The 25,540-nt window shown below is 41.6% G+C and overlaps 1 protein-coding gene across 17 annotated transcripts in view; it reads right to left on the bottom strand.

Annotated features, from left to right (window-relative positions):
* TTLL5 (tubulin tyrosine ligase like 5) overlaps window positions 1–25,540 on the bottom strand; it is a 268,339-nt gene that overhangs the window by 106,130 nt on the left and 136,669 nt on the right. For all 17 annotated transcript variants that reach the window (XR_005988409.1, XR_005988410.1, XM_041758913.1 and 14 more), the window contains one exon: window positions 23,032–23,186. Coding sequence is in view for 15 of the 17 variants with exons in the window: in XM_041758913.1 (XP_041614847.1) it covers window positions 23,032–23,186 (155 nt within the window). In the remaining 2 variants the exon portion in view is untranslated. The remainder of the gene's footprint in view (window positions 1–23,031; window positions 23,187–25,540) is intronic.

Here is a 25,540-nt window from a genome sequence, read left to right on the forward strand (position 1 = left end):
CTGCAGTATTGGTGGGAATGTAAATTGGAGCAGCCACTGTGGAAAACAGTAAGGAAATTCCTCAATAAGTTAAAAATAGAAATACCATATCATCCAGTAATTCCACTACTGGGTATTTACCCAAAGAAAACAAAAACAATAATTTGAAAAGATATATACACCCCTATGTTTACTGCAGCCTTATTTACAATAGCCAAGATACAGAAACAACTCTAGTGTCCATCAACAGATGAATGGATAAAGATGTAGTGTACATACACACACACACACACACACATACACACAAAGCACAGGAATATTACTCAGCCATAAAAAAGAATGGGATCCTGCCATTTGTGACAATATGGATAAATCTAGAGGGTATTAGACTAAGTGAAGGAAGTCACAGAAAGCTATATATTGTATGATTGCACTCATAAGTAGAATCTAAAAACAAAACAAACAAACAAAACCCAGAAGTAGATTCATAAATACACAGAACAAACTGGTGGTTACCAGAGGGGAATGGGTGAGAGGATGGGTAGAATAGGTGAAGGGGATTAACAGGTATTCTATTTTTTTACGAGGTACTGTATTTTAATAATAAAAAAAGAAAGAGCTAGACTCAAGTGGCAACATCTCTAAGGCCATTTTACCATCTGTACTTGAGAATAACAATACTCATGTTACAGTGTGTTTTCAGGAATAAATAGGATAAATCATAAATGCACAGGATCTAGCATGAACTGGGCACTCAATAAATGTTAGCCCTTTTTTCTTCCCTTTCTTTTGTTTCCCTCTTTAACCAGAACAGAATCTTATTGTTTCAAATAAGGGAGGTGTATTTCTTTCTTTCTTTTTTTTTTTTTTAAGATTTTATTTATTCATGAGAGACACAGAGAGAGAGGCAGAGAGAGAGGCAGAGGGAGCAGCAGGCTCCATGCAGGGAGCCTGATGTGGGACGTGATCCCAGGACTTTGGGATCATGACCTGAGCTGTAGGTAGATGCTCAACCACTGAGCCACCCAGGTGTCCCAAGAAAGCTGTATTTCTGAATAATTGTAAGACACATTAAACAACATAAAATCAATTTAAAAATTAGTATATGCAGCTTATGAAAATGTCTAAGTACTGAAAAATGTAAAGAAGGAGAAAAAGTATCACCCCTAATCCTATTCTGCAATCATGGCACCCTGGTATATGTCATTCTCTTGTTCTAGTATATGTGATTATATTATCCTTTTATCATTTAATTTTGTTTATATATGAACACATATTTATTTATGTATTGTAAAAGATAAATGTATATTTTTTCAAACAGAGGAAAAAAAAAAACAACTCCTGCTACTCCCCAATCTCTATATGCTGCTGTGCTGGAAACAGGACACTAATTTTGCAAAACAAAAGGAAGGGAGCACCTTCCTATGGAGGAAATCAAGAAAGACTTTAGAGTAGAAATGATCTCAAAAGATGACCAGCAATTTGACAACTGGAAAGGACATTCCAGGTAGAAGGACTAGCATATAAAAGAGGAGGGAAGAATAGGAAATCCAATGTGGCTAAATGGTGGGGGTGGTGGAGGGTAGACAGATGCTGTAATTAAAGCTAGTAAGACAGCAAGTTCTCATCTGCTATATTCTGAAATAGAAATGTTGCTGGTCAAAACTGTCATCAAAGTAAAGCACAGCACAGTAGCTTTAATTGGAATCGCTCAGGCACTCACAATGAAGCTATGATGAAAAGGCTAAAAAAAGCTAAGCTTTGGGGAAGGCAAAGGGCCTAAGTGTGGCTTAGGATGGCCAAGCAGTTCTCACCACCTCTACTCAATCAGCATGAGGACTAAGTGCCTGACTTAAAGCTAAGTCCTTTCTATACCTTACCATGCTTAGCCTTCATAGCAACCCACTGAGACAGGTGTTACTATTCTGTATTAGAGATGAGAACACTGAGGCTTAGTTGAGTAATGGGTTTACCTTCACATACGGAGTAAGTGAAAGAGTTGCTTTTGAACCTAAATCTGTATGATTCCAAAGTTATATGGAGGAATAGAAAATGAGAAGCTAAATGAGAACCTTAGTCTTTGCTAAGGATTTTCTAATAAATAATTATTGCTATGGGCCTTTGTTTTAGGAATACTAAACTTATCAAAGATCCAGGGCACCTGGCTGGCTCAATTGATAACAATATGTGATTCTTGATCTCTCAGGGTCATGAGTTCAAGCCCCACAGTGGGCATACAAAGCCTACATGGAAAAAAAAATGTCAAAGACTCAGTACCCAAAATAAAATATTTAAAATAAAATAAGACAAAATTGTTTAAGACCCACACAAAAACGCTCAACTGATTCTTGAGAAAGCTAGAAAAACCAACACAATGGAGGAAGAATAATCTTAAACCCATTTGTTTGCTAACAAATGGTGCTGGACCAACGAACGGCATGTCAGTAGGCAAAAAAATGAACCACAGCATAAATATCATACTTCATACAAAAACTGATTCAAAATGTATTATAGACTTAAATGTGGAACGTGAAATGATAAAAGCATCCCACAGAGGTCTTTTAAGAACATTTGAAACAAAAGAGATATTTCAATTTTAGTCGTAGGCAATTTGAAGGTAACGATGGAGCCAGAGAAAGGTAGATGCCTGGCAGCACGTTCAATGTTTTCCATGCTTTGCCTTGCTGAAACCCTTAAAACTCTGAGTAGGCAGGGATTATTCATGCTTCCTGTTACAGATCAGGCAACTGAGGCCTGGAGAGGCCCCCAGTCTGCTCAGCTAACTGCGGTGCTTATCTGCTCTGCAATGCCATCTGCCCTATTGCTACTGCTACCCTCCATTTGGGGGCTGCCTCTCTAAAATAGTAATATTTGACATTAAAAAACAAGACTTTTTTTTAATATATATACAAAATGGACCTTTAAAAGTGCTTAAATGCAGTTTAAGTCCAGACGGAAGTGAAGGGCCATCTGAACCAGGATCTTTATCTTTATCCCTTCACCCGTTTTCATTCTCCCTCTATGGACAAAGGGTGGGGCTCAAAGGCCTGTCCATGACCACCTGGAAGTCATGTTCAGTGCCCTTCAGCTCCAAACAGTCTTTACATCTCAATTCCATGGAGGCAAGAAAGGACTTTCAAAAGAAACAGAGGCCTGAGCCTTCAGATGAGTGCACATACTGGGCATCCTAGAGGACTTCAGACTCCACAGACTTCAGACCCCATACCATGGGGTTATTACTGATGGAGAGAGAGAGCGCCTGTCTGCTACATGGGAGCCTTCATCTCCTCTTGGGTCTCCTTTTCAACAGCAAAGGGAGACCATATCATCACTAAAAACTAGTAAGCTATTGGTCAACCTGCTTCACTGTCCGATATGAAAGTCCAACCCAGACAGAGAAACTAAAGCACAGCATGAGGGGTTAGCAAGCAGGTGTTCACTCATTGCTCTATTATTCGCCTCTACCTTCCTTTCTTTCATCATGGTGTCAAGAGGGGAACAGAAGTTCTCCACATACCAGGACTTCTTCCAAGTGGACCAATCTCTGAAAGGCTGACTAGAAGAAGCTGTCCAGGTATGGAAGGGTTAAGGCGTGTCCGGTGCCGTTGGCTCTTCATTATTATCACTTTGAAAAGCCGCCTGGGTTTACAGGAAGAGTGTGAGAGCTGCAGCTTTCCCAGCCAACATTTGGTTCCCATTACCGTGAATAATCTCTCTCTCCCCTCCCGTCCCCACCCCCCAGTCTTCCCCTACTTTTTCCACATTTTATATTAAAAGTACATCAAACACTTTTCTTCCTTTTTAATATTTTCCTTAAGCTTCCTTCACTCAGTTTGCTGGGCTCTGTGACTTTTCTGATTATTCATTACTTAAGGAGGGGGAAGGCTCAGGCTCCTTGGATGAAATCAGTCAAAAACAAAACCAGGAGAGAAAAGCACCTAAGCAGTGTGGTGGAAAGAAGCTGACTCAGAAAGATTCTTTCTAGCCTCGGTTGACATTAAGAAAAGAAAGAGACCATGGAGAACCGGAGAACCGTTTATCTTCCCACTGCTGGGCCCCATCTCAGCTGTACTCATCCCCTAAAACAAAGCAAATAACTGAAAATAGCTTCTATTCTAATTTTATCATCAGTAAAAATGGCAGGGAGTTTATGAAAAAGACGTGACAGTCCAGCAGAAGGGACAGGAAGACCAAGGGTGTAATGTTGCTAAGGGTGTGGGGAAAGGGTATGTTTCTGTACTCCAGATTGTAGGGGATATAGTTATTGGCTTTGTAGAGACCAATTTGACAGTAACTATAAAAGGATTCAAAGTATATGCATTTGATGCAACAAATTCCACTCCTTGGAACATAACCTATAGAAATATTTGCACAGGCAACCATAGATATCTGTACAAAGTGTTCAATGCAGATGCCTAAATTAAATACAACTCATGGCTCTTTATTAGGAGAATGGTCTAATACATTAGGGTGCATTTGTACTTTGGGAAACGACATAGTAGCTAAACATATTTGAGTAAGTTTATATAAGCAGACCAAAAAAACATGGAGACATTAGGAAGGAAAAAAAGTCACAGAAAAATACAGGCAAAAATATACAAATCAATCTTTTAATGATGGCTGCCTCTGAGGAGAAGGCTTTACCTTCTCACAATCTCTATATATTTGCTAGATTATTTTATGATGTGGTTACACGTGTGTATTATTTGCACAACTAATTTTTTAAATTTGGAAATAATTCAGTCTATAGAAAACTGAAAAACATATAGTTTTGTGTATTATATATTTTGTTACACACATATATATTCCCCCCAAACTCACCACCTGTTTGCAGCAATGTGTAAAACTGTCTTGAACTGGAAGAAATTTGAAACTCAGAACATTTCTTCATTTCACAACATGTACCAAGTTGGACTTAGATAAACAGATAGTATAAGAAATCATTAAAAAAATTCAGACAAGACAGAAGTGGATAAACAGGAGAGAAGAAATGATGACTCTAAGAGGCCCAAAAGTCTCTAAGGGCACAGTCGTGATAATGAAAACAGTGAACAATGATTAAACAAACAGAAAAAAACATACTATATGTAGTGTGCAAGGATGGGTGGTGGGGAAGTGTGTGCATCCTCCCTCTTGCTCTTCTCCTATCCTTGAGATGGCCCCTAATGATTCCTCCCTCCTGCTCATCTCCTCCCACCCTGAATAGAGGTGACCCATGTCAACAACAGGATGCTGCAAAAATGACAGCATATTTGAAAGACAGCTAAAACAATAAGACTCTTAGAAGAAAATGAAGGGCAAAGCTTCCTGACATTGGATTTGGCAATGGTTTCTTGGATATGACACCAAAGGCATAGGCAATGAAAATGAAAATGAAAATTAAATTAAAAACTTGTGCATTTTAGGGGATCTCTGGGTGGCGCAGCGGTTTGGCGCCTGCCTTTGGCCCAGGGCGCGATCCTGGAGACCTGGGATCGAATCCCACGTCGGGCTCCCGGTGCATGGAGCCTGCTTCTCCCTCTGCCTGTATCTCTGTCTCTCTCTCTCTCTGTGTGACTATCATAAATTTAAAAAAAAAAATTGTGCATTTTAGAGGATACTATCAACAGAGTAAAAAGGCAGTCTAAAAACGGGAAAAAGTATTTACAAATCAAATATCTGATAAAGGATTGATAACCCAAAATACATAGAGAATACCTAAAATTCAGAAAAATGGAAAAAAAACCCCTCCATTAAGATCCTGATTAAGCATTTTTCTAAGGAAGGTGTACGAATGGCTAACAAGCACATGAAAAGATGCTCAGCATCACTAATCACTAGGGAATTACAAATCAAAACCACAATGAGAGATCACCTCCCACCTATAAGGATGGCTACTATCAGAAAGAAAGAAGAAAGAAAAAGAAAGAAAGAAAGAAAGAAAGAAAGAAAAAAAGAAAGAAAGAAAGAAAGAAAGAACTAAGTATGGGTGATGATGTGGAGAAATTGTAACCTTTGTGCACTGCACTGCTGGTGGGAATGTAAAATGGTGCAGCTGCTATGGAAAACAGCATGATGATTCCTCAAAACATTAAACACAGAACTGCCTTTCAAACCCAAGAAAACACCAAACAGCAGATGATGCATGGAAGCAGCAGCTTCCACAGATGTTTGGACAGCAGCTTCCAGGATCAGAGTTGCAGGTGTGTTGAGGCAAGGATGAGAACAAGTGGCTCCCTGTCAGCAAGCTGGGCCACCTGGTCAAGGACATGATCATCATGTCACTGAAGGAAATCTATCTCCTCTCCATTGCCCATGGAGAGGGTAGAGGATGAGGCGAATGCTGATCTCTCAGCCCCAGTGAACGGTGAGGCCACATCCCAGAAAGGGGAGAGCATGGAAGACAAGGAGCAGGAGGGAGGACAGAACTCCGAGGAGGGGCTGGGCTGTGGCTCCTCTGAAGAGCCATTACACAATGACAATGCGCGGGAGGGCTCCGAGCTGGATGCACCCGGGAGCTGGATGCACCCGGAAAGGAGCGGCAGGAGCGTGCAAGGGTGCGGATGGACTCAGAGTCCCTGGACGAGGAGGACAGCTGAACCCTGGCGGCCAGGCCCACCTGTCACGCGTACATGCCCCAGGCCTGCCCCGGCCCCTACCCGCCACCTGCGGAGCAGAGACCTGTTGGGGAAACACCATGCTGTCCCTTTGTATCTGTCCCCTGGGTTTTCTGCCTAACTTCTGTGATTTCCAACTGACATGAAATGACTATAAAGGGTTTTATAAAGGGTTTTTTTAATGAAAGTCAAAAAAAAAAAAAAAAGTCTAAGGGATCATGGACCTTTTCCCAGAGATGACCATTAGGGTGAGCTTAGGATTATGCCAGTGCAAAAGCAGATCCTGGCTGGTCAGTGAACCAGATTCAAGGTATTTGTTGCCATTGGGAAACCAAAAGAGCCATGTCAATCTGGGTAAATGTTCTAAGGAGGTAGCCACTGCCATTCGCAGGGCCATTACCCTGGCCTATCTCTCCATTGTTGCCATCCAGTTAGGGTACTCAGGAAACAAGACTAATGGGTCCCACAACAGTGGAATAGTGACTACCAGGAGCTAGGTAGAGAGACTGGGAAGTTATTGTTTAACAAGTACAGAGTTTCAGTTCTGCAAGATGAAAGAATTCTGGAAGTGGATGGTGGTGATGGTTGCACAATGTGATGTAGTTAATGCTACTCAGCTATATACTTAAAAATGGTTAAAATAGCAAATTTTGTGTTATGTGAATTCTACTGCAATTTAAAAAAACATTTTTTTAAACGATGGTGTAGGACTTCTGAGGCTGGGTCATAAAAGACATTGTGGCTTCAGTCTTTTTCTTGAGTCATTCATTCTGAGGGAAGCCGCTGTCATGTCATAAGAACATGCAGGCAGCCCTGTGGAGAAGTCATGTGGTGAGAAATAAGGCCTCCTGCCAAAAGCCAGCATGATCTCATCATCCATGTGAGAGTGAGCCATCATGGAGGTAGATCCTCCAGCCCCAGGCAAGCCTTCAGATGACTGCAGCCCTCTCAGCTGCCATCTTAACTGCCACCTCATGAAGAAGCCTGAGCCAGAACCACCCAGTGAAACAGAAACTGAGATAATAAATGTTTATTGTCTTAAGCTGCTAAATTTGGAGATAATTTATTATAGCTACTTAGACAACACATTTGAAGAGGAAAGGAAAACCTAGCTTTAAAGCACTATCCTATCAGAGTGGTCTACTATCCTAACATAGCACATGTCAGGGTATCTTACTGTGATGATCTGCTATTGAATTACAATGCATCTCTTCAGTAAAGCCTTAAGACAGAGATTCTCAACTCTTCTCTATTGAGAAAATATTAAGTGTGGAAGTTTGATGAGTATGTAAAATATATTTAACTATACCTTTTATTTTATTTATTTTTTTGAGGGGAGGAGGGGCAGAGGGAGAGAGAGAGAGAGAATCCTAAGTAGGTTCCACACTCAGCACAGAGCCCAAAGTGGGGCCCAATCTCAAATCAAGGGTCTGATGCTCAACTGACTGAGCCACTCAGGCGTCCCTTGATGATACATTTTAATACAGTGTTACTGCTATGTCTGTCAGGAGAGTACTGAACTGCTTGGACCTTGTGGCACAGTACAGAGTGGGGTATATCTGCAATCTGTCAGAGATAAAGTGTGACAGCAAGCTGGTACCAAATACAGATTATATGTTTGTTAGAATATGAAGCAGCTTTTCCTTGTAAATAGTACCACTCAAACAGCCACATAAGTCCTGAAAAACGGCCAAGAGAAGTGTGTAAGTGTAGATAGTTTGGTGGACGCTGTAATACAGTGCTCTACTTTAATACTGATTCTGCTGGGCGGCATTCCCTGGGCTTGGTACTGTTTTTAGTTTTTTGATCCCTTCAGGTGCACTGAGCACAGTTCTCATATGTGGAAGCGTGCTGCAAACACTAAACAGTTTTTGTGCCACAGCAGGCTTTTGACCAACTTAGTGTTAGGGCTCCTTAGTGGAGGAAGCCAAAGCTCAGATCATAAAGATGGTAAGCCCGCTGAGTTATGGTTCTGGTTAGAGGAGAAAAATCTTGACCTGATCCATCTACATTTCTGTGCTGTCAAAGATAGGCAATGGCTAAAGAGCTGCCTAGGTGGAAGTCTGGGCTGTGGTTATGAACCTAGGCATTTACTTTCATTCAGTATACATTCAGTTGGTGTAATACTATGACACATACTATGTGTCAGACACTGCAGTAAGGGATAGGAATATAAAGATGCTAAAGTTTTCACTTCAAAGGAGGTGGCAGAGGAAAGACATGAAAATGAATTATAACATGGTGTGAATGCCACAGGCAAGCAAGCCACCTCTATGTGAGACGACCGGAAAAAGCACAGAGTAAGGGTTAGCATCGGGCTATATCCAGACTGATAAAGAGAGTTTCCCAGATATGAATGAATGGGGAATAGAAAAAAAGTGGAAACCTTAGGTACCAAGACCCAGCAATGTTAAAACACATACCCACATACACTCTCCCCTGACTTCTTCAGTTGACATTAATTAACAGGGCAGATCCCGGGATAAAATCTCCTTAAAATGGCCGATCAAGCACTTTAACTTCCCCTCCTCATCCTCAACCATCCCCTACTTGCACTCCAAGCTCCCAGGACACTGCATATCAGGGGTGCTCTTCCATACTTCTCTGCCCTTATACAAGTTTCTGTCATTTTCACCCAGGAGAACACAATAATCTATCCTCTGCAAAGCCTACTCTGGTTTTCTTCCAATAGAGCTTATGCCCCCAAGATGCCCTTTATTGGCTTTTTTGTTTTTGTTTTGTTTCGTTTTTGTACTGTGACTGTTGTTCACAGTGACTATTCCCTACCCACTGGACCAACCTTTAAGGCACTGAGTTCATCATTTGGGTGTCTGTCCACCCAGAGCCTAACAACATCATAGTCATGCAGTGTTTGCTTAATGAACAAATGGATGAGTAAATGAACATTCCACCCAAAGAAAGGAAACTTAGAAGAAGGCTTTGGAGGAGTTAGAGGGATCAAATAGAAAATTCACCAGGCAGAAAATTTGAAGCCCTGGGTTCTAGTCCTTACTTTATTACCAGATAAGGGGTGAGAATTTACACAAAGCACTTAACTTCGATTTTTAATACCTGGAAAACAGGGTAGGGACAGATGACATGGAAATGTTTCCAGTAATTCCCATTTACTAAGCACTTATTCTACAGCAGGCACTTTCTAAAAGTGCTTTCCTTATGTCACTTAATTTTCATTTGCTCCTCAGAATATCCCTAGGAAGCAGGCATTCTGTCTTCATTTGGATGTAGTAACAGTAGACTCAAAGAACTTGCCCTCAGCGACATAGCTAGTAAGTGGCTAAAAAAGGGAGAGATCCAAACTGGTCTCTCTCTAAAATACATGCTCTCAAATACCAGGTCATCATATTTAAATGTGAGATCTTCAATAACTTAAATAAAGGAATTTGGACCTTCTCAGGCCATAGGATAGCCCTTAAAAAATGGCAGTGCTTATTTATCTACTTAAGGTGACGGGGACAGGGTGACAGACACATGGTGACACAGTCAACTTCAGAGTCTTGAAAGGGGGAAGAGCCTTTCTCTGAGCCCAGAAAAAGGAAGAAGATGCAGGAAGAGATGCCACAGAAGGGGGACTAGAGGGATGGCCTGGCAGAAAAGCGAGGGCAGGTGCAGGAAAACAGGAAGGGTGCTAAGTGGGCTGCTGCTGAGGACACGAGGCTGGGTGGACGGGAGATGACAGAGGGCCAGTGCTGCTAGTGGGCAGAGCTGCAGGAAGCAGCGGAGGGGGGGGGGGACCTGAGAAGAGAAGGGTCGGCCTGGGTGGCAAATTCAACCCAAACTGGGAAATGAAACAGGTCAACCTTGCTTCCCTAAGAATGGAGGGGGTTAAAACTCAGCCTGGGCCTGAGGGGAGAAGAAGGGGGAAACTAGCGAGAAAAGCAATGACCCCCGCAGGTCTAAAAGGAAGAACCTGCAGGCTGAGAGAGAGAGGTGATGACAGAGAGGACCTGGGGTGGCCCATTTCACGCTTTAAACCTGTGCCAAGCTGAGTAATGCAGGACTGAGCTGGTGATTTACCTCAGCTCTGGGGGAGATTAGTCTATGTATCAGTAGCAGCATAAACAAGCATCACTGTTCCACAGTGGTAAGCGTTACTAATACCGAAGAGATCTAATCACATGCTGTACTTTGTAGTTCACAGAGCATGTTCAAGTATATGGTAGCATCGAACCCCCCCCCACGACAACCTGGGCATCACCACTTCCCGCATGGCAAAGCAAGGCTCAAGTTTTGTCAGATGATTTAGCCCAAGTCAGGAAGTCCCAGGTCGACCTGGGACTTAGGTCTTCCCGTTCCTCGTCCAAAGTTCTTGGGATAAGAAAACAATCTAGCCTTTGCCTTTTAGAGACTTACATCTTGAGAGAAGGAGCAAAGGTATATAAGCAAACAAACAAAGAGAATTATACAAGGGAGCAGATGCTATACTCCAGAAGAGGGGAGTCCAGAGGAAAGTGTGAGGTTGGGGGCAGCTGGAAACACTTGAGGTGACTACAGACTGGCTGGGATGAGGGGATCACAAAGCAAGAGGGCAAGGAAGAGGGAAAGTTCTGAGTGTAAGCTTCAGAGGGGCACTCTGCCCACATGGTCCCTCCCCACAGCACAGCAGTTCCCAGGGCAATCATTTAATAAATATGTACTGTTGACATTGTGCTAAATGCCGAAGATCCAAAGGTGTACAAGAGGTACATTCAAGAAATTTACTCCAAGACCCAAAGTGTCAGGGTTGCTTGCTAGGGTAGGTGTCTGTCATCTGTGCTTTTGGAAAAGGGCGATGTTCTATTCTCAGAGTGATAACCCAATCCATCAGAGGAATGTAGGACCTCCAGTTTCTCAAAACTTACTACTTTCCCAAAATAGAAGAGGACTCTGTTTGCCTCTCCTTTGGCAGGTGGTCAGAAAGGGTCAGAGCTGAAAAGGGAAAAGGGAGCATTCAAGTAGCTATTTCACAGCAGAGTCATGTAAAAAGAAAAAGCAAGAGGGTTGTGTTTAGTAACTTGCTCCACCGTTTGGTATTTACCCTCCCAGCATTCAGGCTCTGTTGTGTATATGATGCACATATAGTGAAGAGAAAATGTGATATGGGAACAGAGTGAGGGGGCCTGCAATGTGCTGAAGCAGCATACCTGGCAGCTGCTAAAACAAAACTTCAAAGATCTGGCTTCTTTGAAAAGCCATCAGGCAGGACCCCACCCACTCCCCCTGCTAGCCACAGCTTCCCTGGGAGCTAGTACACGTAACCGCTTCCGCATGTTTGGCTCTGTTCCCCAGGGCTATAGCAGCTCTATAAGCCAAGTCAGAACTGCCCGCCAAGCAGGTGGGGGGTGGGGGTGGGGTGAGCGTACGGAAACAAGACCTCTCCCCAATATTTAGCCATGGGCATATCTCAGAAAACAATATTGCTGGGATCCACTTAAAAATCCCCTTCCTCTCAGTCAGCCCAGCTCTGATAGGTTAAACACTAGTAATACAGAAGCTCTGGGCTTTCGAGACTCCCAAGGCATCAGAATATGCCCCTCCCAGCACCACAAATTAGTTCAAGAACAGCATCTGTGGTAAATCTCTAGATCTAAACAAAAGAGGCTTGACATCTACAGAAGGGCCTAAGAGGAAAATCAAGAATACGCCTTTCTTGGAAACTCATTCCTTTTTATTTTTTTAATCCATTGACCGAGCTTGGGTCTTTATCCAATCTTCTGGGTCAGCCATCAGCCATCTAGTCCTGTGCTACTTAATAAGGAGCCATAAGCCTGTGAAAATGGGACTAATATGACAGAGCAACTGATTTTTTCAGTTTAATTATAATTAACTTAAATTTAAATAATCCATACCTGGCTTTTGGCTACAACACTGGACAACACTGATCTAGTTGCTTATTCACCGAACATTTACTGAGGACTTTGTACAGAGCACTGTAAGGATGTAAAAATGTGTAAGACTTGATGTCTGCCCTCAAAAAGCTTAAAATCTAATATGACAGGTAATTCAAATATAGAAAGAACCAGAATATAAGGAGGAGTGACAAGTGTCATAGCAGAGGTAAAGAAATGATATTTGAATGTGGAGTAGGACATGGTGGCCCAACATTATGCCTCTGTCATACCAACCACTCAGGCAGGGGATGTCAGTAAGTCTATCAAATGAAAGTCAGTGAGGAGAGAGGAACCACTATAAAGAATACCAAAAAGCATCACAAAACACGCATTCAGTAAACACTGACACATTAGGCAACCGATGTAAAAAGGTTAGAGTAGAGATGACTCTGTCCCATCCTGGGTTGTCCAAGATGGTAGATGACCTTTCACAGGCAGGATCTTCAAGGAGAGGCTCTTAAAACTCCTGTGGGGTTAGGTGAGGTGGGGAGAAGGTTGGGGGGAAGAAAGTTTTCTGCCTTTTCCTCTTCCATATTTGCCTCTAACCCCAGATAAAAAAGGGCCTCTTGCTTGTATGGCACTTTTGATTTTTGGATAACATGAAAGAACTGAATAGGGCCCAAAGGAGAAGCACAAAAGACCTGATGACATGGGAAGGGTGGGGTGGGAGGAGGTGTTGTGAGCTTTCAGCTCAACAGAGGAACTAGGGCTTTTTTCTCTTCTGTTCCGTTCACTAGGAAGAGCCTCAAATTTCCATTCTCTAGGAATTAAAATTATGCACTTAACCTGAGCTTCCTCTGAATTATAGCTTTTAAGAACAGGAGTCTAGTGGGTGAGGAGGGAAGAGAAGGAAGAGAAATCCTAATGACATCTGCTCGAGGAACAGGGAAGATTGCAGAAATGCTGTACTGAGCTGAGCCCTGTAGAACAGGGTGTGGACATGTGCAGATGCAGGTGAGGTGCAGGGTTTCTATCCACTCATTCCTTTAGATCTAAATTCCTTAAATATTCAGTTAGTATTTGTTCTTATTTTTAAGTGCCTCCTGCTCCCCAAGACCCTGGGATACAATAGTAATAAGACTCCTTCTGTTGAAGGAGTGACAGTAGGTATAGAGGAAAGTAGTAGGGAAGGACCATGGAGTGGTATACGCATCGAAGCGGAGGGCAAATATACAAGGCTTATTCCTGATCACTGTTTGGCTAGAAGTGAATGTGTACAGAGAAATAAAACTGGAAAGGTAGTTTGGGACCAGATGCAGGTGTGCATTTTGGAAATCAGGCCAGGTTTCTGCTTTTCTTTTCATTTTTAAGACTATGATACAGTAGGTCTTTTTGTTTCTTCCATAAAATTTTTAATTATCAGAGAAATTATCAACAAAGAAAATCTTTGGTTAAATAAAACAAATTAAAAAGACATAGACTTGAGAGGTAGAAGCCCAACTGTGTCATATTCATAGGCTATCTCCTCCAATTTATCCTTCTCTATAATAAAGCCAGTATTTTGCTTTCTGATATTTTTCCTCCAATTTCTCATTTAGCTGTGAATTGGAAGACAGCAGGAAGTATAATTAATGATACTTCCTAAGCTCCCAACACCAATTTTAAGACTTTCTAGTTGACAAACTGAAAAATCTTCTGTACAGTACAGCCAGCTTGATTTGAGTTTCTATCACTCCAAACTCACTTTTTTGACCAATGCATGGTATTTCAAACAGAAACACTCTGCTTCAGCCTGACTGGTTCCCATTCCCCATCTCTGGTAAATGCTTGCCAACACCTTGTCCGTTACATGTCTTCTCCCTCTTCTCCTATGCTTCACCTGTCCATAGCCTAAACACAGTCTAGGACTGAATTTACACCCTACCTTAAATCCTTCCTCAGCAAAGCCTTCCCTAACCTGCCGTTAGTACTTTTTCTGAACTGGGACTCATCTGAGCCTATGCCCAGTGCCCTCTTCTAATCACTCACTTTGCATTTTCTGTGCAAAAAGTAAACACATATTTAGGGCAATATTCTTTAGACCACCCTGCTGAACTGTCACCTTGACCTTTAGCAGGAGCGTGAATCACATTACTCTGATCCTCAGATAGTGTTGTACAAAGTAAATGTGCAATTATCTCTTAATTTATTAATGCTAGCCTCTTCACCCATCCATGCTCCATCTGCCCTTCCAGATTCAGCTCATGCCCCCCTCCTTTCCATGGACCTTTTACCAGCTTCTTCAGTTAATGATCCATTTCTCCTCTGAATTCATACCTACAGTATAATCCTCTTCTTCAGCAATTAAGCACATATTGTTTCACAGTGCTTGCATTTATTTTTCTATTAATTTTCCTCCTTGAGAACAGAATAGCTGTCTAATATCTCCTTCAGAGTTCAGCCCACTGTCTTGTGTTTAGGAGATATTTGGTAAACACGTGTCAACTTTTTGGGGATAACATTGTTTTAACAATTACCAGATGATGCCATTTCCCATCTGGGACACTACTTAATGCCAGTTTCACCTCACCTTTCCTCTTTTTCAAATATTTCAATATATTGATAATTTGGTGAGCAAGGTAACAAAACTCTTTCTTTTGGGGGCTGGTATTTCAAATGCATTGAATTCACGCAGCTAAGCAAGATACTTGAGAAGACTAATAATACAGACAGATTATCTCATCTACTCAATTTTCCTTGGTGCAAAGTTTCAGAAGAATATGATTTGATTTCCTCTAACCTTTAAGTCCATCCCATTTATTAATTCCTTTTATGGTTTCCTTACCTGCTATGCCAGAAAGCCTGCTTTTCTCATTTAAATCCTTCTAGATTGTGGTCACATTATTGAGATGCACCCATATTTCATTTTCATCACGGAAAGATAATAAGACTTATTTTTTAGAACCAGGCCAAACATGGTATTGATTATTGGCTTTGAAGCCAAATAAATACGAGTCTTAGCCTGATAATTCATGAAAGCCAAAAACGTCCCTTTACTGCATCTGAAGCAGAAGAATGGTCCAATTAAGATGAGGTCTACTGTTCCTTATTATGAGCCCCAGGGGCCTGCCATATGATGTGACATTTTGAATTCCTAGGCTCTCATATACTGCCTCTCTCCCATCTCCAGCTTTCCTTGCATCTCCCAAAGAACAGTTGGCTCCATATTTAAATGCCCTTTTAGGTTTGCTTCTCTTAGGTATCTTTCTGTAGGAGCATTTTCATGGTTTGTGATCAAAATTTTAATTTATGGATACTGACTTCACAATAAAAATAAATTGTGTAAACGTCTGTGTATGATTAGGTATACCTATTTTCCCCACTATGTATCTAATCTAAGCATTAAATGAAGCAGTATAGGAATACTATGGCCTCAGCAAGTCTAATTTAACATTTCTTTCTTTTCTGGAAAGGGAACTAAGAGTTATCAAGAACCAATACCCAAACCAGAACCTATGCCAAAACTTTGTTTCTCAAATTGGCTGCAAGGGAAGAGAGGATCTTACTTCTTTTCAGATACTATAATATCATTCTGTTGTTTTCTTTTATTAAAATGTACATACAGGGAGTTTTTTCCTTTTAGCTTCTTAAATCCTCAGACTTAAAAAAAAAAAAAATCAGGGGCACCTGAGTAGCTCAGTCAGGTAAGCCTCTTTGCCTTTGGCTCAGGTCAGAGCCTGGGGTCCTGGGATCATGCCGTGTTGGGCTCCCCTACATTGTCTCTCTCTCTCAAATAAATAAATAAAATCCTAAAAAAAAAAAAAAAAAAAAAAAAAAAGGATGATTTCTTAGTTGTACTTGACTGGTAACTTGCTGAAAAATCTTAACAAAAAGAAGACTGGGAGGGGCTCCTGGGTAGCTTAGTTGGTTAAACATCAGACTCTTGATTTTGGCTCAAGTCATGGTCTCAGAGTTGTGAGATCAAGCCCCATGTTGGATGTGGAGCCTGCTTGGGATTCTCCCTCTCTCCTTCCTCCCTCCAAATAAAATAAAAAGAAAGAAGAGGGAGAGGGAGGACGGGTATTCAGCTACAGGTTCAGGGAAGCTGGCTGGTCTTCCTTCTAAAAATTCATGAAGTCAGTAATAAGCTTTATTTTTCCCCTCCCCCCTCTAAGCTTTAGAACTGGATCATCAGTGTCTCTCTACAGGAGTTGGAAAGGAAGACAGAGTGCTTCTTCACCACTCTGATTCTTTCCAAGCTCTTTCAAGGCTCATAAAAATAGTTAACTTGGAAATACAGAAGATGAGAGAAAAACCATGCGAGAATTAAACTGTATTATGAATTAAGCAACTCTGTTATAATTTCTTAATTCTAGAAAAGGAGTCTCATTCAGCTTAATATGTGGACTTTTGTCATTCAGGTCTCTTAAAGCCAAAATAATCACTAACTGTAGATAGATATAAAGTTATAAAGTGGACAGTTAAGTAAGATAGGGTCTTGCTTCCAACAATGACTGTTTATGCACGCAGGTGTGCATGGGCATACACGTGTGCCTGTGTGTTAGTCCTAAGGAAATATAAATTGGTTTCCCTTCAAGACTTTGGGGGGATTTGTGGGGGAGGCACACGGAACTGAAAAAAACACCACACTGGCACAGCGCAAAGAAACTTGTATTTTGGCTTGCAGATAAGAAAAGATCTGCTTCTTTCACTCCTGACACTAGGCCCAAGCATTCCCAAACATACTTTGCCCGGACCCTGCTGTGATGTTCCGCCAGCTATCTTTGACATACTTCCTAGGTTTCCCCACATTCTTTCAATAGGCAGAAGCCCAATCATTCTGGCCTTGGCACAAACACCTATAGCACTCGGCTCTCTCGGTGAGGAAGGAACCGTAGAATCTGTCAAAGAGCTTGAGCTGATGTGGAGCATAACCCTTGAGGGGTTCTGTGTCTGGCAGACTGAGAAAAGAAGTAGGGGAATTTTAGATACAAGTATCGGCCTTTATCAACTCCTGTGCTGAAGAAACATTTTACTCAAGGGGAAGGAATGATGAGAGCTAAGACTCTGGAGGAGGAAGGTCAGGTTAACTTTATTTTACGGGAAAGAAGGAAGAAAAAGAAGTGAAATATCACTTCTACAGAACTCTGAACATGAAAGAGTTTTTTCTTTTTTCTTTTTAGCGCCCCCCCCCCCCCCCAAAGTGGTTTCTTTTTGTGATTGTGCTCTTTGGCTAGAAAGTGTTGTTTATATAACAGTATAAAGTACAAAATTATAAGCTCCAAACTCCTCCAGAGAAGAGCTCTCCCAAAGCTCGACCCCCAGGATAGATGGAAAATATGAGTGTTTACTGGCTGGAACATCGAGCGGCAGTGGAAATTTCAACATTCAGAAGACAGCAGAGAGCAAGGGCCTATTGAGTAGAAAGAAGTCACCCTTTGACAAAAGGGTAAGAGAAAAAGGAAGAGTCTCCTGTTGGCCTCACTCTGATGCTTCCCCTTCCTTAGCTGGAAAGACCACATCTCTGGAATTCAGCCCGGGAAGCACACCCCATGCAGGTGACAGCCAGTTTCCTCTACACTAGATACTATAACCCAAGTGGGTAGACAAGCAAGTCCAATTCTCTCTTTTTTTTTTTTTCTGGGAAGAAAACTAAATGTTACCAACAACCTACCTCTAAACCAGGTACTACCTGGCTACTTTCATATACACAACTCAATTAAATCTTACACTAACTTAATGAGGTGGGTATCATTTACATATCTATGCAGATGGAAAAGGTGGCCCAGAGGAGCAAAGCAACTCGCCCAAGGTCATGTACTCACCCAAGGTCACGTACTTGGGAAGGCACATCCAGGTCTGTCCAACTCAAGAGTTCTTTCTCTTTCTATTACACCATGCCATCCTCCTCATAGGGGTCAATTACCCCGGTCCTACCAAGTTAACACACTCTTAAAGAAACAGAGTCATTTCAAGGAAGAGGCTCAGGATTATTCCCTACATAGAGGCAGAGGGTAGGAGCAAAACTTCGCCACTTTAGTCACCAAATAAAATTTTTGTGGAACTACGGGGCTCTCTTTTAAGCCCTTTTACAACACTCCTTTTTACTGTAGTAAAAAACACCTACATTTAAATGTACCATCTCACCATTTCTATGTGTACAGCTCAGTACTGATAAGTATATTCATTGACACTGTTGCACAACAGATCTCTAGAACTTCATTTTGCAAAACAAACTCAGTAGCTATTAAATACTAATGCCCTTTCCCCTCTACCCACAGCCCCTGGCAACCACCTTTCTATTTTCTGTTTCTATGATTTTGACTACTTAAGACACTTCATATGAATGGAATGGTACACTATTTGTCCTTTTGTGACCGGTTTATTTCACTTAACATAATGTCCTCAAGGTTCACCCATGTTGTAGCAGATGACAAGATTAAAACCTTGCACACTCTTCTTGATAATCTTGTCTTTCAATTGCCTGGGCGGTAAAATTTAAATCTTTGTTATATGCCATTTGACACTACGCTGTAATTGTTTCATGTGTATTATGGCTCCTTTTCTCTGCTAGATGGTATAACCTCTTAGTTATTAAAAAACCATGTCTTCCAAATCTTTTAGACTGTGCCTAGCACCCAGGACAATACTGAGAACATGGAAGATATATCACGGACAGTAAGCTCTGTGAGATCAAGCACTATCCTGTTTTATTTATAATGACTCTCCAGCATTTAACTTAATGCCTAACACATGGAAAATGAATGTTTTTTTTTTCTTTTAAATAGCAAACTTCATATTTCTGAGGATTTATTAAGAATGAAAAGATGGGAAGTCAGAGACCTGACTCTCAAGCAACATTTCTAATAATCTAAAGGAAGGAAGAAAAGTATTAGCTAAACTAGAATCAAAATCTGTGAAAAACTTGTTCCTAAAAATTATAATAAGTAGGGGATCAGACTCTCATAATTTATTTCTGCAAGTAAGAGGGCAGAGGGACAGAGAGATGTGAAATACAGCCCAAATTTCTAAGATACAGTGTTTCATTGTATCCCATTCCCCTGTGCTACTCTCTAGAGTGGGGGCCAGTGAGACCGAGCACATCTAGCCCACGATGTCTTGCCCTGTCCCAAAAAGGAGGAACAAACTCATAGCTTTGCTTTCAACCTCCCCCACCTTTAATATCGAGGAACAGACAAATCCCCAGGTTGCATGTGTGAAAAAGCCAGAGATGGATAAAAATAATTCAATGACAAATGCTGGAAAAACATACAAAGGGGCAGAAGCCAGACATTCGTGGGATTCCCTGACAGCTCGATACACAAGGAAGGGTTGGACTGGAAAAAAACAGGGCCTCAGGTTCTTGCCAAGCCGTCTGAGGCCCTGTCCTTCCCAAATCATTCCAAGCAGCAGCCAAGACTTTACAGTAACCCTTCCAGGTCTCACAAAGAAAGATGCACTGTGAGCCTGCTGAGCACTCCTCACCTAGATAATGTCCCTCCCTGACATGGCCCAACATAGTCCAACTCCCAGGCAAGGCTAGCAGTACTGAAGACATGTCTCTCTTTATTGCTTCCAGTCCCTACCAATGCCCCATGGGCCCAGAAAATGTATAGTTAAAAGGCAGCCTGAAAAATCTAACCCATCTCATTGGCTAAAGAAAAGCTTAGATACTCAGGTATCCCTATCTAGCAACCAAAACTGTTCCCTTTAAGAAAAAAGAGGTCATGAGCACTTGGTACCTGCATCCCAGAGGGCCTATTGTATAATTCTAAATCGGCCTTGCCTAGAGGTACACCTCAGGCTTCTAAACATGTGACTGATTTTGGCCCTGACTACTTTCTCTTCTGGAGAATGGCCTGCAATTAATCTCACTTATTACCTCTGAAAAGTAACAACAGAGGAATGGCTGGCCAAGTCCAGCTCCAGAGTGTCTAGGGAACTGCAAGCTACATGGCCAGGCCTCAGACTGTCTGGGCAAGTCGTGGGCTCTTTGCCTTCCTCTCCCACAACAAAGCTTGAACAGGGACTCCAGACAGACCAGAGGAACCAAGGGATTTGAGGAGCTGGGCTGAGCTCACACTGACCCAATGGGAGACGACAGCCCTGAGGCTGCATTTGGGGTGGTTTCAAAACAGCGGGGGAAGAACAAGGTTGTCTGGTGAAAACTTGTGTGATCCATAAAATTGAGAACAATAGCAACACCACAGGGAAATGAAAAATAACACTATTTGCAGAGTTTTCGTGAGTCACCAGTTTTCATTCCTGTGGCTACCAAGTCACTGAATCCTCCAATATGCAGATGGAAACCACAGCCAGGGAAGGATTCTCTTTACATCTTGTTACTGTTCACAGGACAGCCCCCAGTTTAGTGAATTCTCAGAGCTTATCAGCACTGGAATCCACTGTTGCTATTGTAGATGAACTAGTAAGAGTACCTCTTATTTACTTAGCACCTACTTCCAGGGAGATCAAAGTGCTTTCAGGGCAAGTTAAAAGCTCTCAAAACAGGCCAGTTTATACGTAAGTATGCTTACCCAATAAAAAGATTAAATGAATAGTTTAGGGTCACGTAGTGTCAAAACCAGTAATAAAACTCAGATCTCTAAGCTATTAATCCCATATTCACTGAACTTAGTCACCTTTACTACTAAGAGAGGGACAAGAGACTATCCACAAAACAGTGACTTACCAGGTAAAAATGGAAACTGGGGTATGGTACTGTGCAGAACGCCTGCTGGAGGTCTGGCTGCTGTTCACATCACAGCCAGGTCTGGAAGGACCCTGGAAAATTCACTTAGCACTGCTCTGGGGTGGATACCTCTGGGAATTCCACAAGCTGAGCCTCCAGGCTGTTCTGGCAACCAGGGCTACCCTAGACTGAAATGGGACCTGAAAACTGGCCCTTAAGCTTGAAGAGCAGGTGACGAGAGGGCTGCTGTGGGTACAACTAACCCACAAAGGGAAAGGCCGGGGGATTCCGGAGGAGCCCACTTTCTGGTACCAGTGGCTCTGAGGTCGGTGGTATCACATGCTATTTTTCCTGCAGCTCACAAGCACAGTCTAGCTAGGAGAAGGCCATTCACAGTGCTGGACTCTAGGTCTGGGCTCTGACTTGGATGGATGCTCCACATCTTTGTGTCTCTGCACTGGTACTACCTGGGAATTCCACAAGCTGAGCCAGACAGGTTTTAACACAAGAAGGTTCTAAACCCAGCCATAGTGTGTAGATCTGACATTTTGTTTATAGTATGGAAAATGCTTACAGCCTTGTCATATAGACAGTATACCCAAGATGGCAGGGAAAATGTTTCCCATAGAAACAAGGCTTTGACTGTGAAATGAAAATGGAATATTTGGAAATATTTTATATGGAAAATAAAGTGCTATGGTATAAACAGAATTCTTTTTTACAACTTATGTTTTAGGAATGTGGTTATTCTGTAGATTGTAAATTAACAAACGACAGACTCCTGTGAAGAGAACTTCATGGGAGGATATCCTGTCTGCAACCGTCCTGCCTCGTGGTCTTCAACTCTTTATAATTCTCAGTTAAGATGATTCTTTTCACCCTTGACCACAACGATTACTGGTATGAAAGACACTGTACTCAAGCATGATGTAATGTGCTTGTGTTTATGTTGCTTCCTGGGCAGAGTCTCTGCTTCCCAAATTAGTTCCTTCAGTAATAATTCTAACACCAACAGATACTTCAACAACAAATAGGTATTTCCTTCATAGCCAAGTCTTTGGTCATCTCTTGCAACCACGAGGCAAGTCAGCATGCTAAGAGCTGGCCGGCTGGGAGAAGCTGGAAGAGCTGGTACGGGGTTGGGGACTTGGTGGGACATCTGTGGCAGAGCTTCTTTATTTGGAGGGAACACTTATCTTTATTTGGAGGGAACAGAATACTTCATCGTAACAGTCACATTCCTTTCTAGCTCACTCCACTCAGGGATAGATGCAATTAAACCCATATTTAATAGCCATGAATGCAAGATGCCCTGGAAATCCATTTCTTACATTTTTTTTAATAGGGAACTTAAAATGTGGGTCAAGACTAGAATTCAATACAGTGTTTTTTTTCTTTATTCAGGAGTTGCTTATTTTATGGCTAGAATCTATTTGGATTTTATCCTCTGTCACTTCGCTCAACTACATAAGGGAAATTTCCTTCCCACTTCCCAAATGAACATTGTCCAGGGAGGCTGTTTCAGTTTAATTTTATAAACTAGATGGAAACATAAAAAACAATTATGTCCTCAAAAAAAAAAAAAAAGAGTTCAAAGTTACTGAAATGCAATGTAGTACAAGGTATAAACAAGAGTAAGGAGACAAGTTTTGACTTTTGACAAAACATGAAAATGTAGACCACAGGCAAGGATTGAACATAGTATAAATTCTTCCTCTTTTACCCTGAAGTGAGCTTACTAATAAACTGTGTCGAAATTTCCTTTGCCTTTGATTTGCCCACAAACTATCTTACAAGTAAAATGAGGCCCTTTATTCAAGTGCCAGAGTCCTGGGACAGATGGGGAAGGGCACCTGTCTCATGGGTGTCAGTACAGGGAGTTCAAGGTAGGAATGACTCTCTTAGGACCCAAGCTGTCTCTGTGACCCAAACGCTGACTCCATGACCCTTTACATACCTGTTTCCAGGAGGGGTGAAGTGGCTCTCAGGAGCTTGGGGGTCTGACTGTACTGACCATGTTGGGCCACTAGGACTGATGACAGGCCGAAGGGTGGGAGGGGTTGAAGCACTGCTTCTGTTTATGATGCCACTTGCCAAATTCAGGTTTGTTACCTAGAAATGAAGTGAGGGGAAATAACCTGATTTTACAGCGTTTTAGAAAAGTATCATTAAAAACATACGGAAAAAATCAAGTAAAGTTCAAGAGATACTGATCCATTTGAGCTAAAACAGTGGCTGTAACCAAGGCACCCAATAAAGGCTGGTTTCTGTATACGCCAAAGAGAAGTGAAGGTGGCTGGTGTCAACATAAGTTACCTAGTATGTATTCTACCCCTGCTGTGTGCAAAATACTGTACTGAGCCAGGTGCTGTGAAATACAAAGATTAATAACAAAGACAGCGGGCAGCCCGGGTGGCTCAGCGGTTTAGCGCCACCTTTGGCCCAGGGCATGATTCTGGAGTCCTGGGATCGAGTCCTGTGTCGGGCTCCCTGCATGGAGTCTGCTTCTCCCTCTGCCTGTGTCTCTACCTCTCTCTCTCTCTCTCTCTCTATGTCTCTCATAAATAAATAAATAAAATCTTAAAAAAAAAAAAATAAAGACAGCAAGAGTTTACCGCATATTTTACTCTGTGCCAAGCAAGGGTCTGAAACACTAGGCAAACTACTTAGCCTCTCTGGCCCTTGTTTCCTCATCTGCAGGTTCTACATGCACAATACATTTATTTTTAGTTGTACCTGATAATACTTCTTACGACACAAAAAGAACTCATTGATTTAGAAAAAAAGATGCATGGGCAAAAGAAAAATGGGCACTGACCCCAATAAACAGTTTACAAGAAAGGAATATAATTAGCTGACTAAACTTTTAAAACTAGTCATTTCCACTGACAATCAAAGAAATGTAAATTACAAGAAAACATTTTTGTGTACACATTGACATACAATAATAAAAAACATAGTACCTAATCATGGCAGGGGGTGAGATTAGATATGTACTTATATTTATTTGTGACTATAAATTGGTAGAATCTTTCTAGAATTTAGCAGTATATTATTTAAGGTATCAAAGGATTTGTACTACCATCTAACTTTTAGCTACTGTGCTAAAAACTAATTGCACATGATTTACGATGATGACTACTATAAGAGCAATTAGTATTCAGCAGAATTTACAATGTGTGAACCTCTATGAAAATGAGTACATTATATACATCCTATTTAAACTGTCATAATACTGTTGGTAAGTATCATTATAATCCCCATTTACAAAGAAGGAAACTGAGGCCTAAGAACAAATGGCCAAACTAGGATCTGGACCATGGTTTCTGGAACTCCAAAGTCCATCTTCTTACGACACTATATTGTGAACATATCTTGAAAACAAGCACTGATTTTAGTATTGAAAAAGGGGAAGATCAAAATGGCTAACAGTGTTGTTAAGTAAATTTTGGTTTGCCAATATGAGACAATATTATGTATGTGACAATTTTTCAAAGAATTCTTAATGATACAGAACCATGCTGATAAGTTAAAGAAAAAAAAAATCACCTATGAAACTACAGAAAGCAGATCCAGATTTCCTTCAACATACACATACACACAGATACATACTCCTGAAAGGCATGGATTACTTTTACAATTCAAAAGAAAAAAATGTAAGTTATTATGAGAAATACAGAGGTGAGTCGAATTTAAAACCTGCACAGTGAGGATGAAGTCAGAAAAGAAAGGATGGTTGTAAAAGCCTTTCAAAATCAGTTGCACAGGGAGAGGATGCTGAAAAGAGGGAGGGCATAGAGCTGAATGCAAGGTATCCGGTGTGAGAAGCCAGAGACAAGTGGCACAGGAGATGGACATTCCAGGAGAAGTGTTCTAGAATAATGTCCTAAGAACTTAGTAATTTTGACATTTACAAATAGAAGAATTCTGGAGCATTGTCATGTTTTTTTTTTTTTTTAATCTGAAAATTCTGAAAGAAACATAAATCATTTTTGGCAACTGTACAGTGCTTCATCCCTAATTAGAGAACTCAGTATGTGAAAATAGCCTAGGACTAGGTCTTCACACCAAAGGACTCAAATATTTTTCTTGGGAAAAAAGCATTTTCCATAGATCAGGAGTGATTCCTGGTGTTTGTGGAGGTTGGGTTACAGGATACTCGGGCTGTGCCCTCCAGTGTAGACCCATCTTTAGACTCAGAAGCCAACCTTGGCTTATCACTTCTCATCCCCTTCTGCTGCTCAGAAGACACACAGGGGCTAGATTGTGGGAAGGGAAGACACCAGGGAAGGTTATGGTAGTATTCTCTGGCTCACGAATCTTTGAAGAGCCTGTCCTTCTTCCTACACCTGAGGTTCTCAGACAATCTAATATCTCCCTACAGGACTGAATTCACTCCTGCCCTGAGCCTTTGCTGAGCCTTCTTCCTTTTTGCCCTGCTCCCTGCTTTAATCATCAGGCCTTTC

The sequence above is a fragment of the Vulpes lagopus genome, chromosome 6 (assembly GCF_018345385.1).
Source record: "Vulpes lagopus strain Blue_001 chromosome 6, ASM1834538v1, whole genome shotgun sequence".
Lineage (NCBI taxonomy): Eukaryota > Metazoa > Chordata > Mammalia > Carnivora > Canidae > Vulpes > Vulpes lagopus.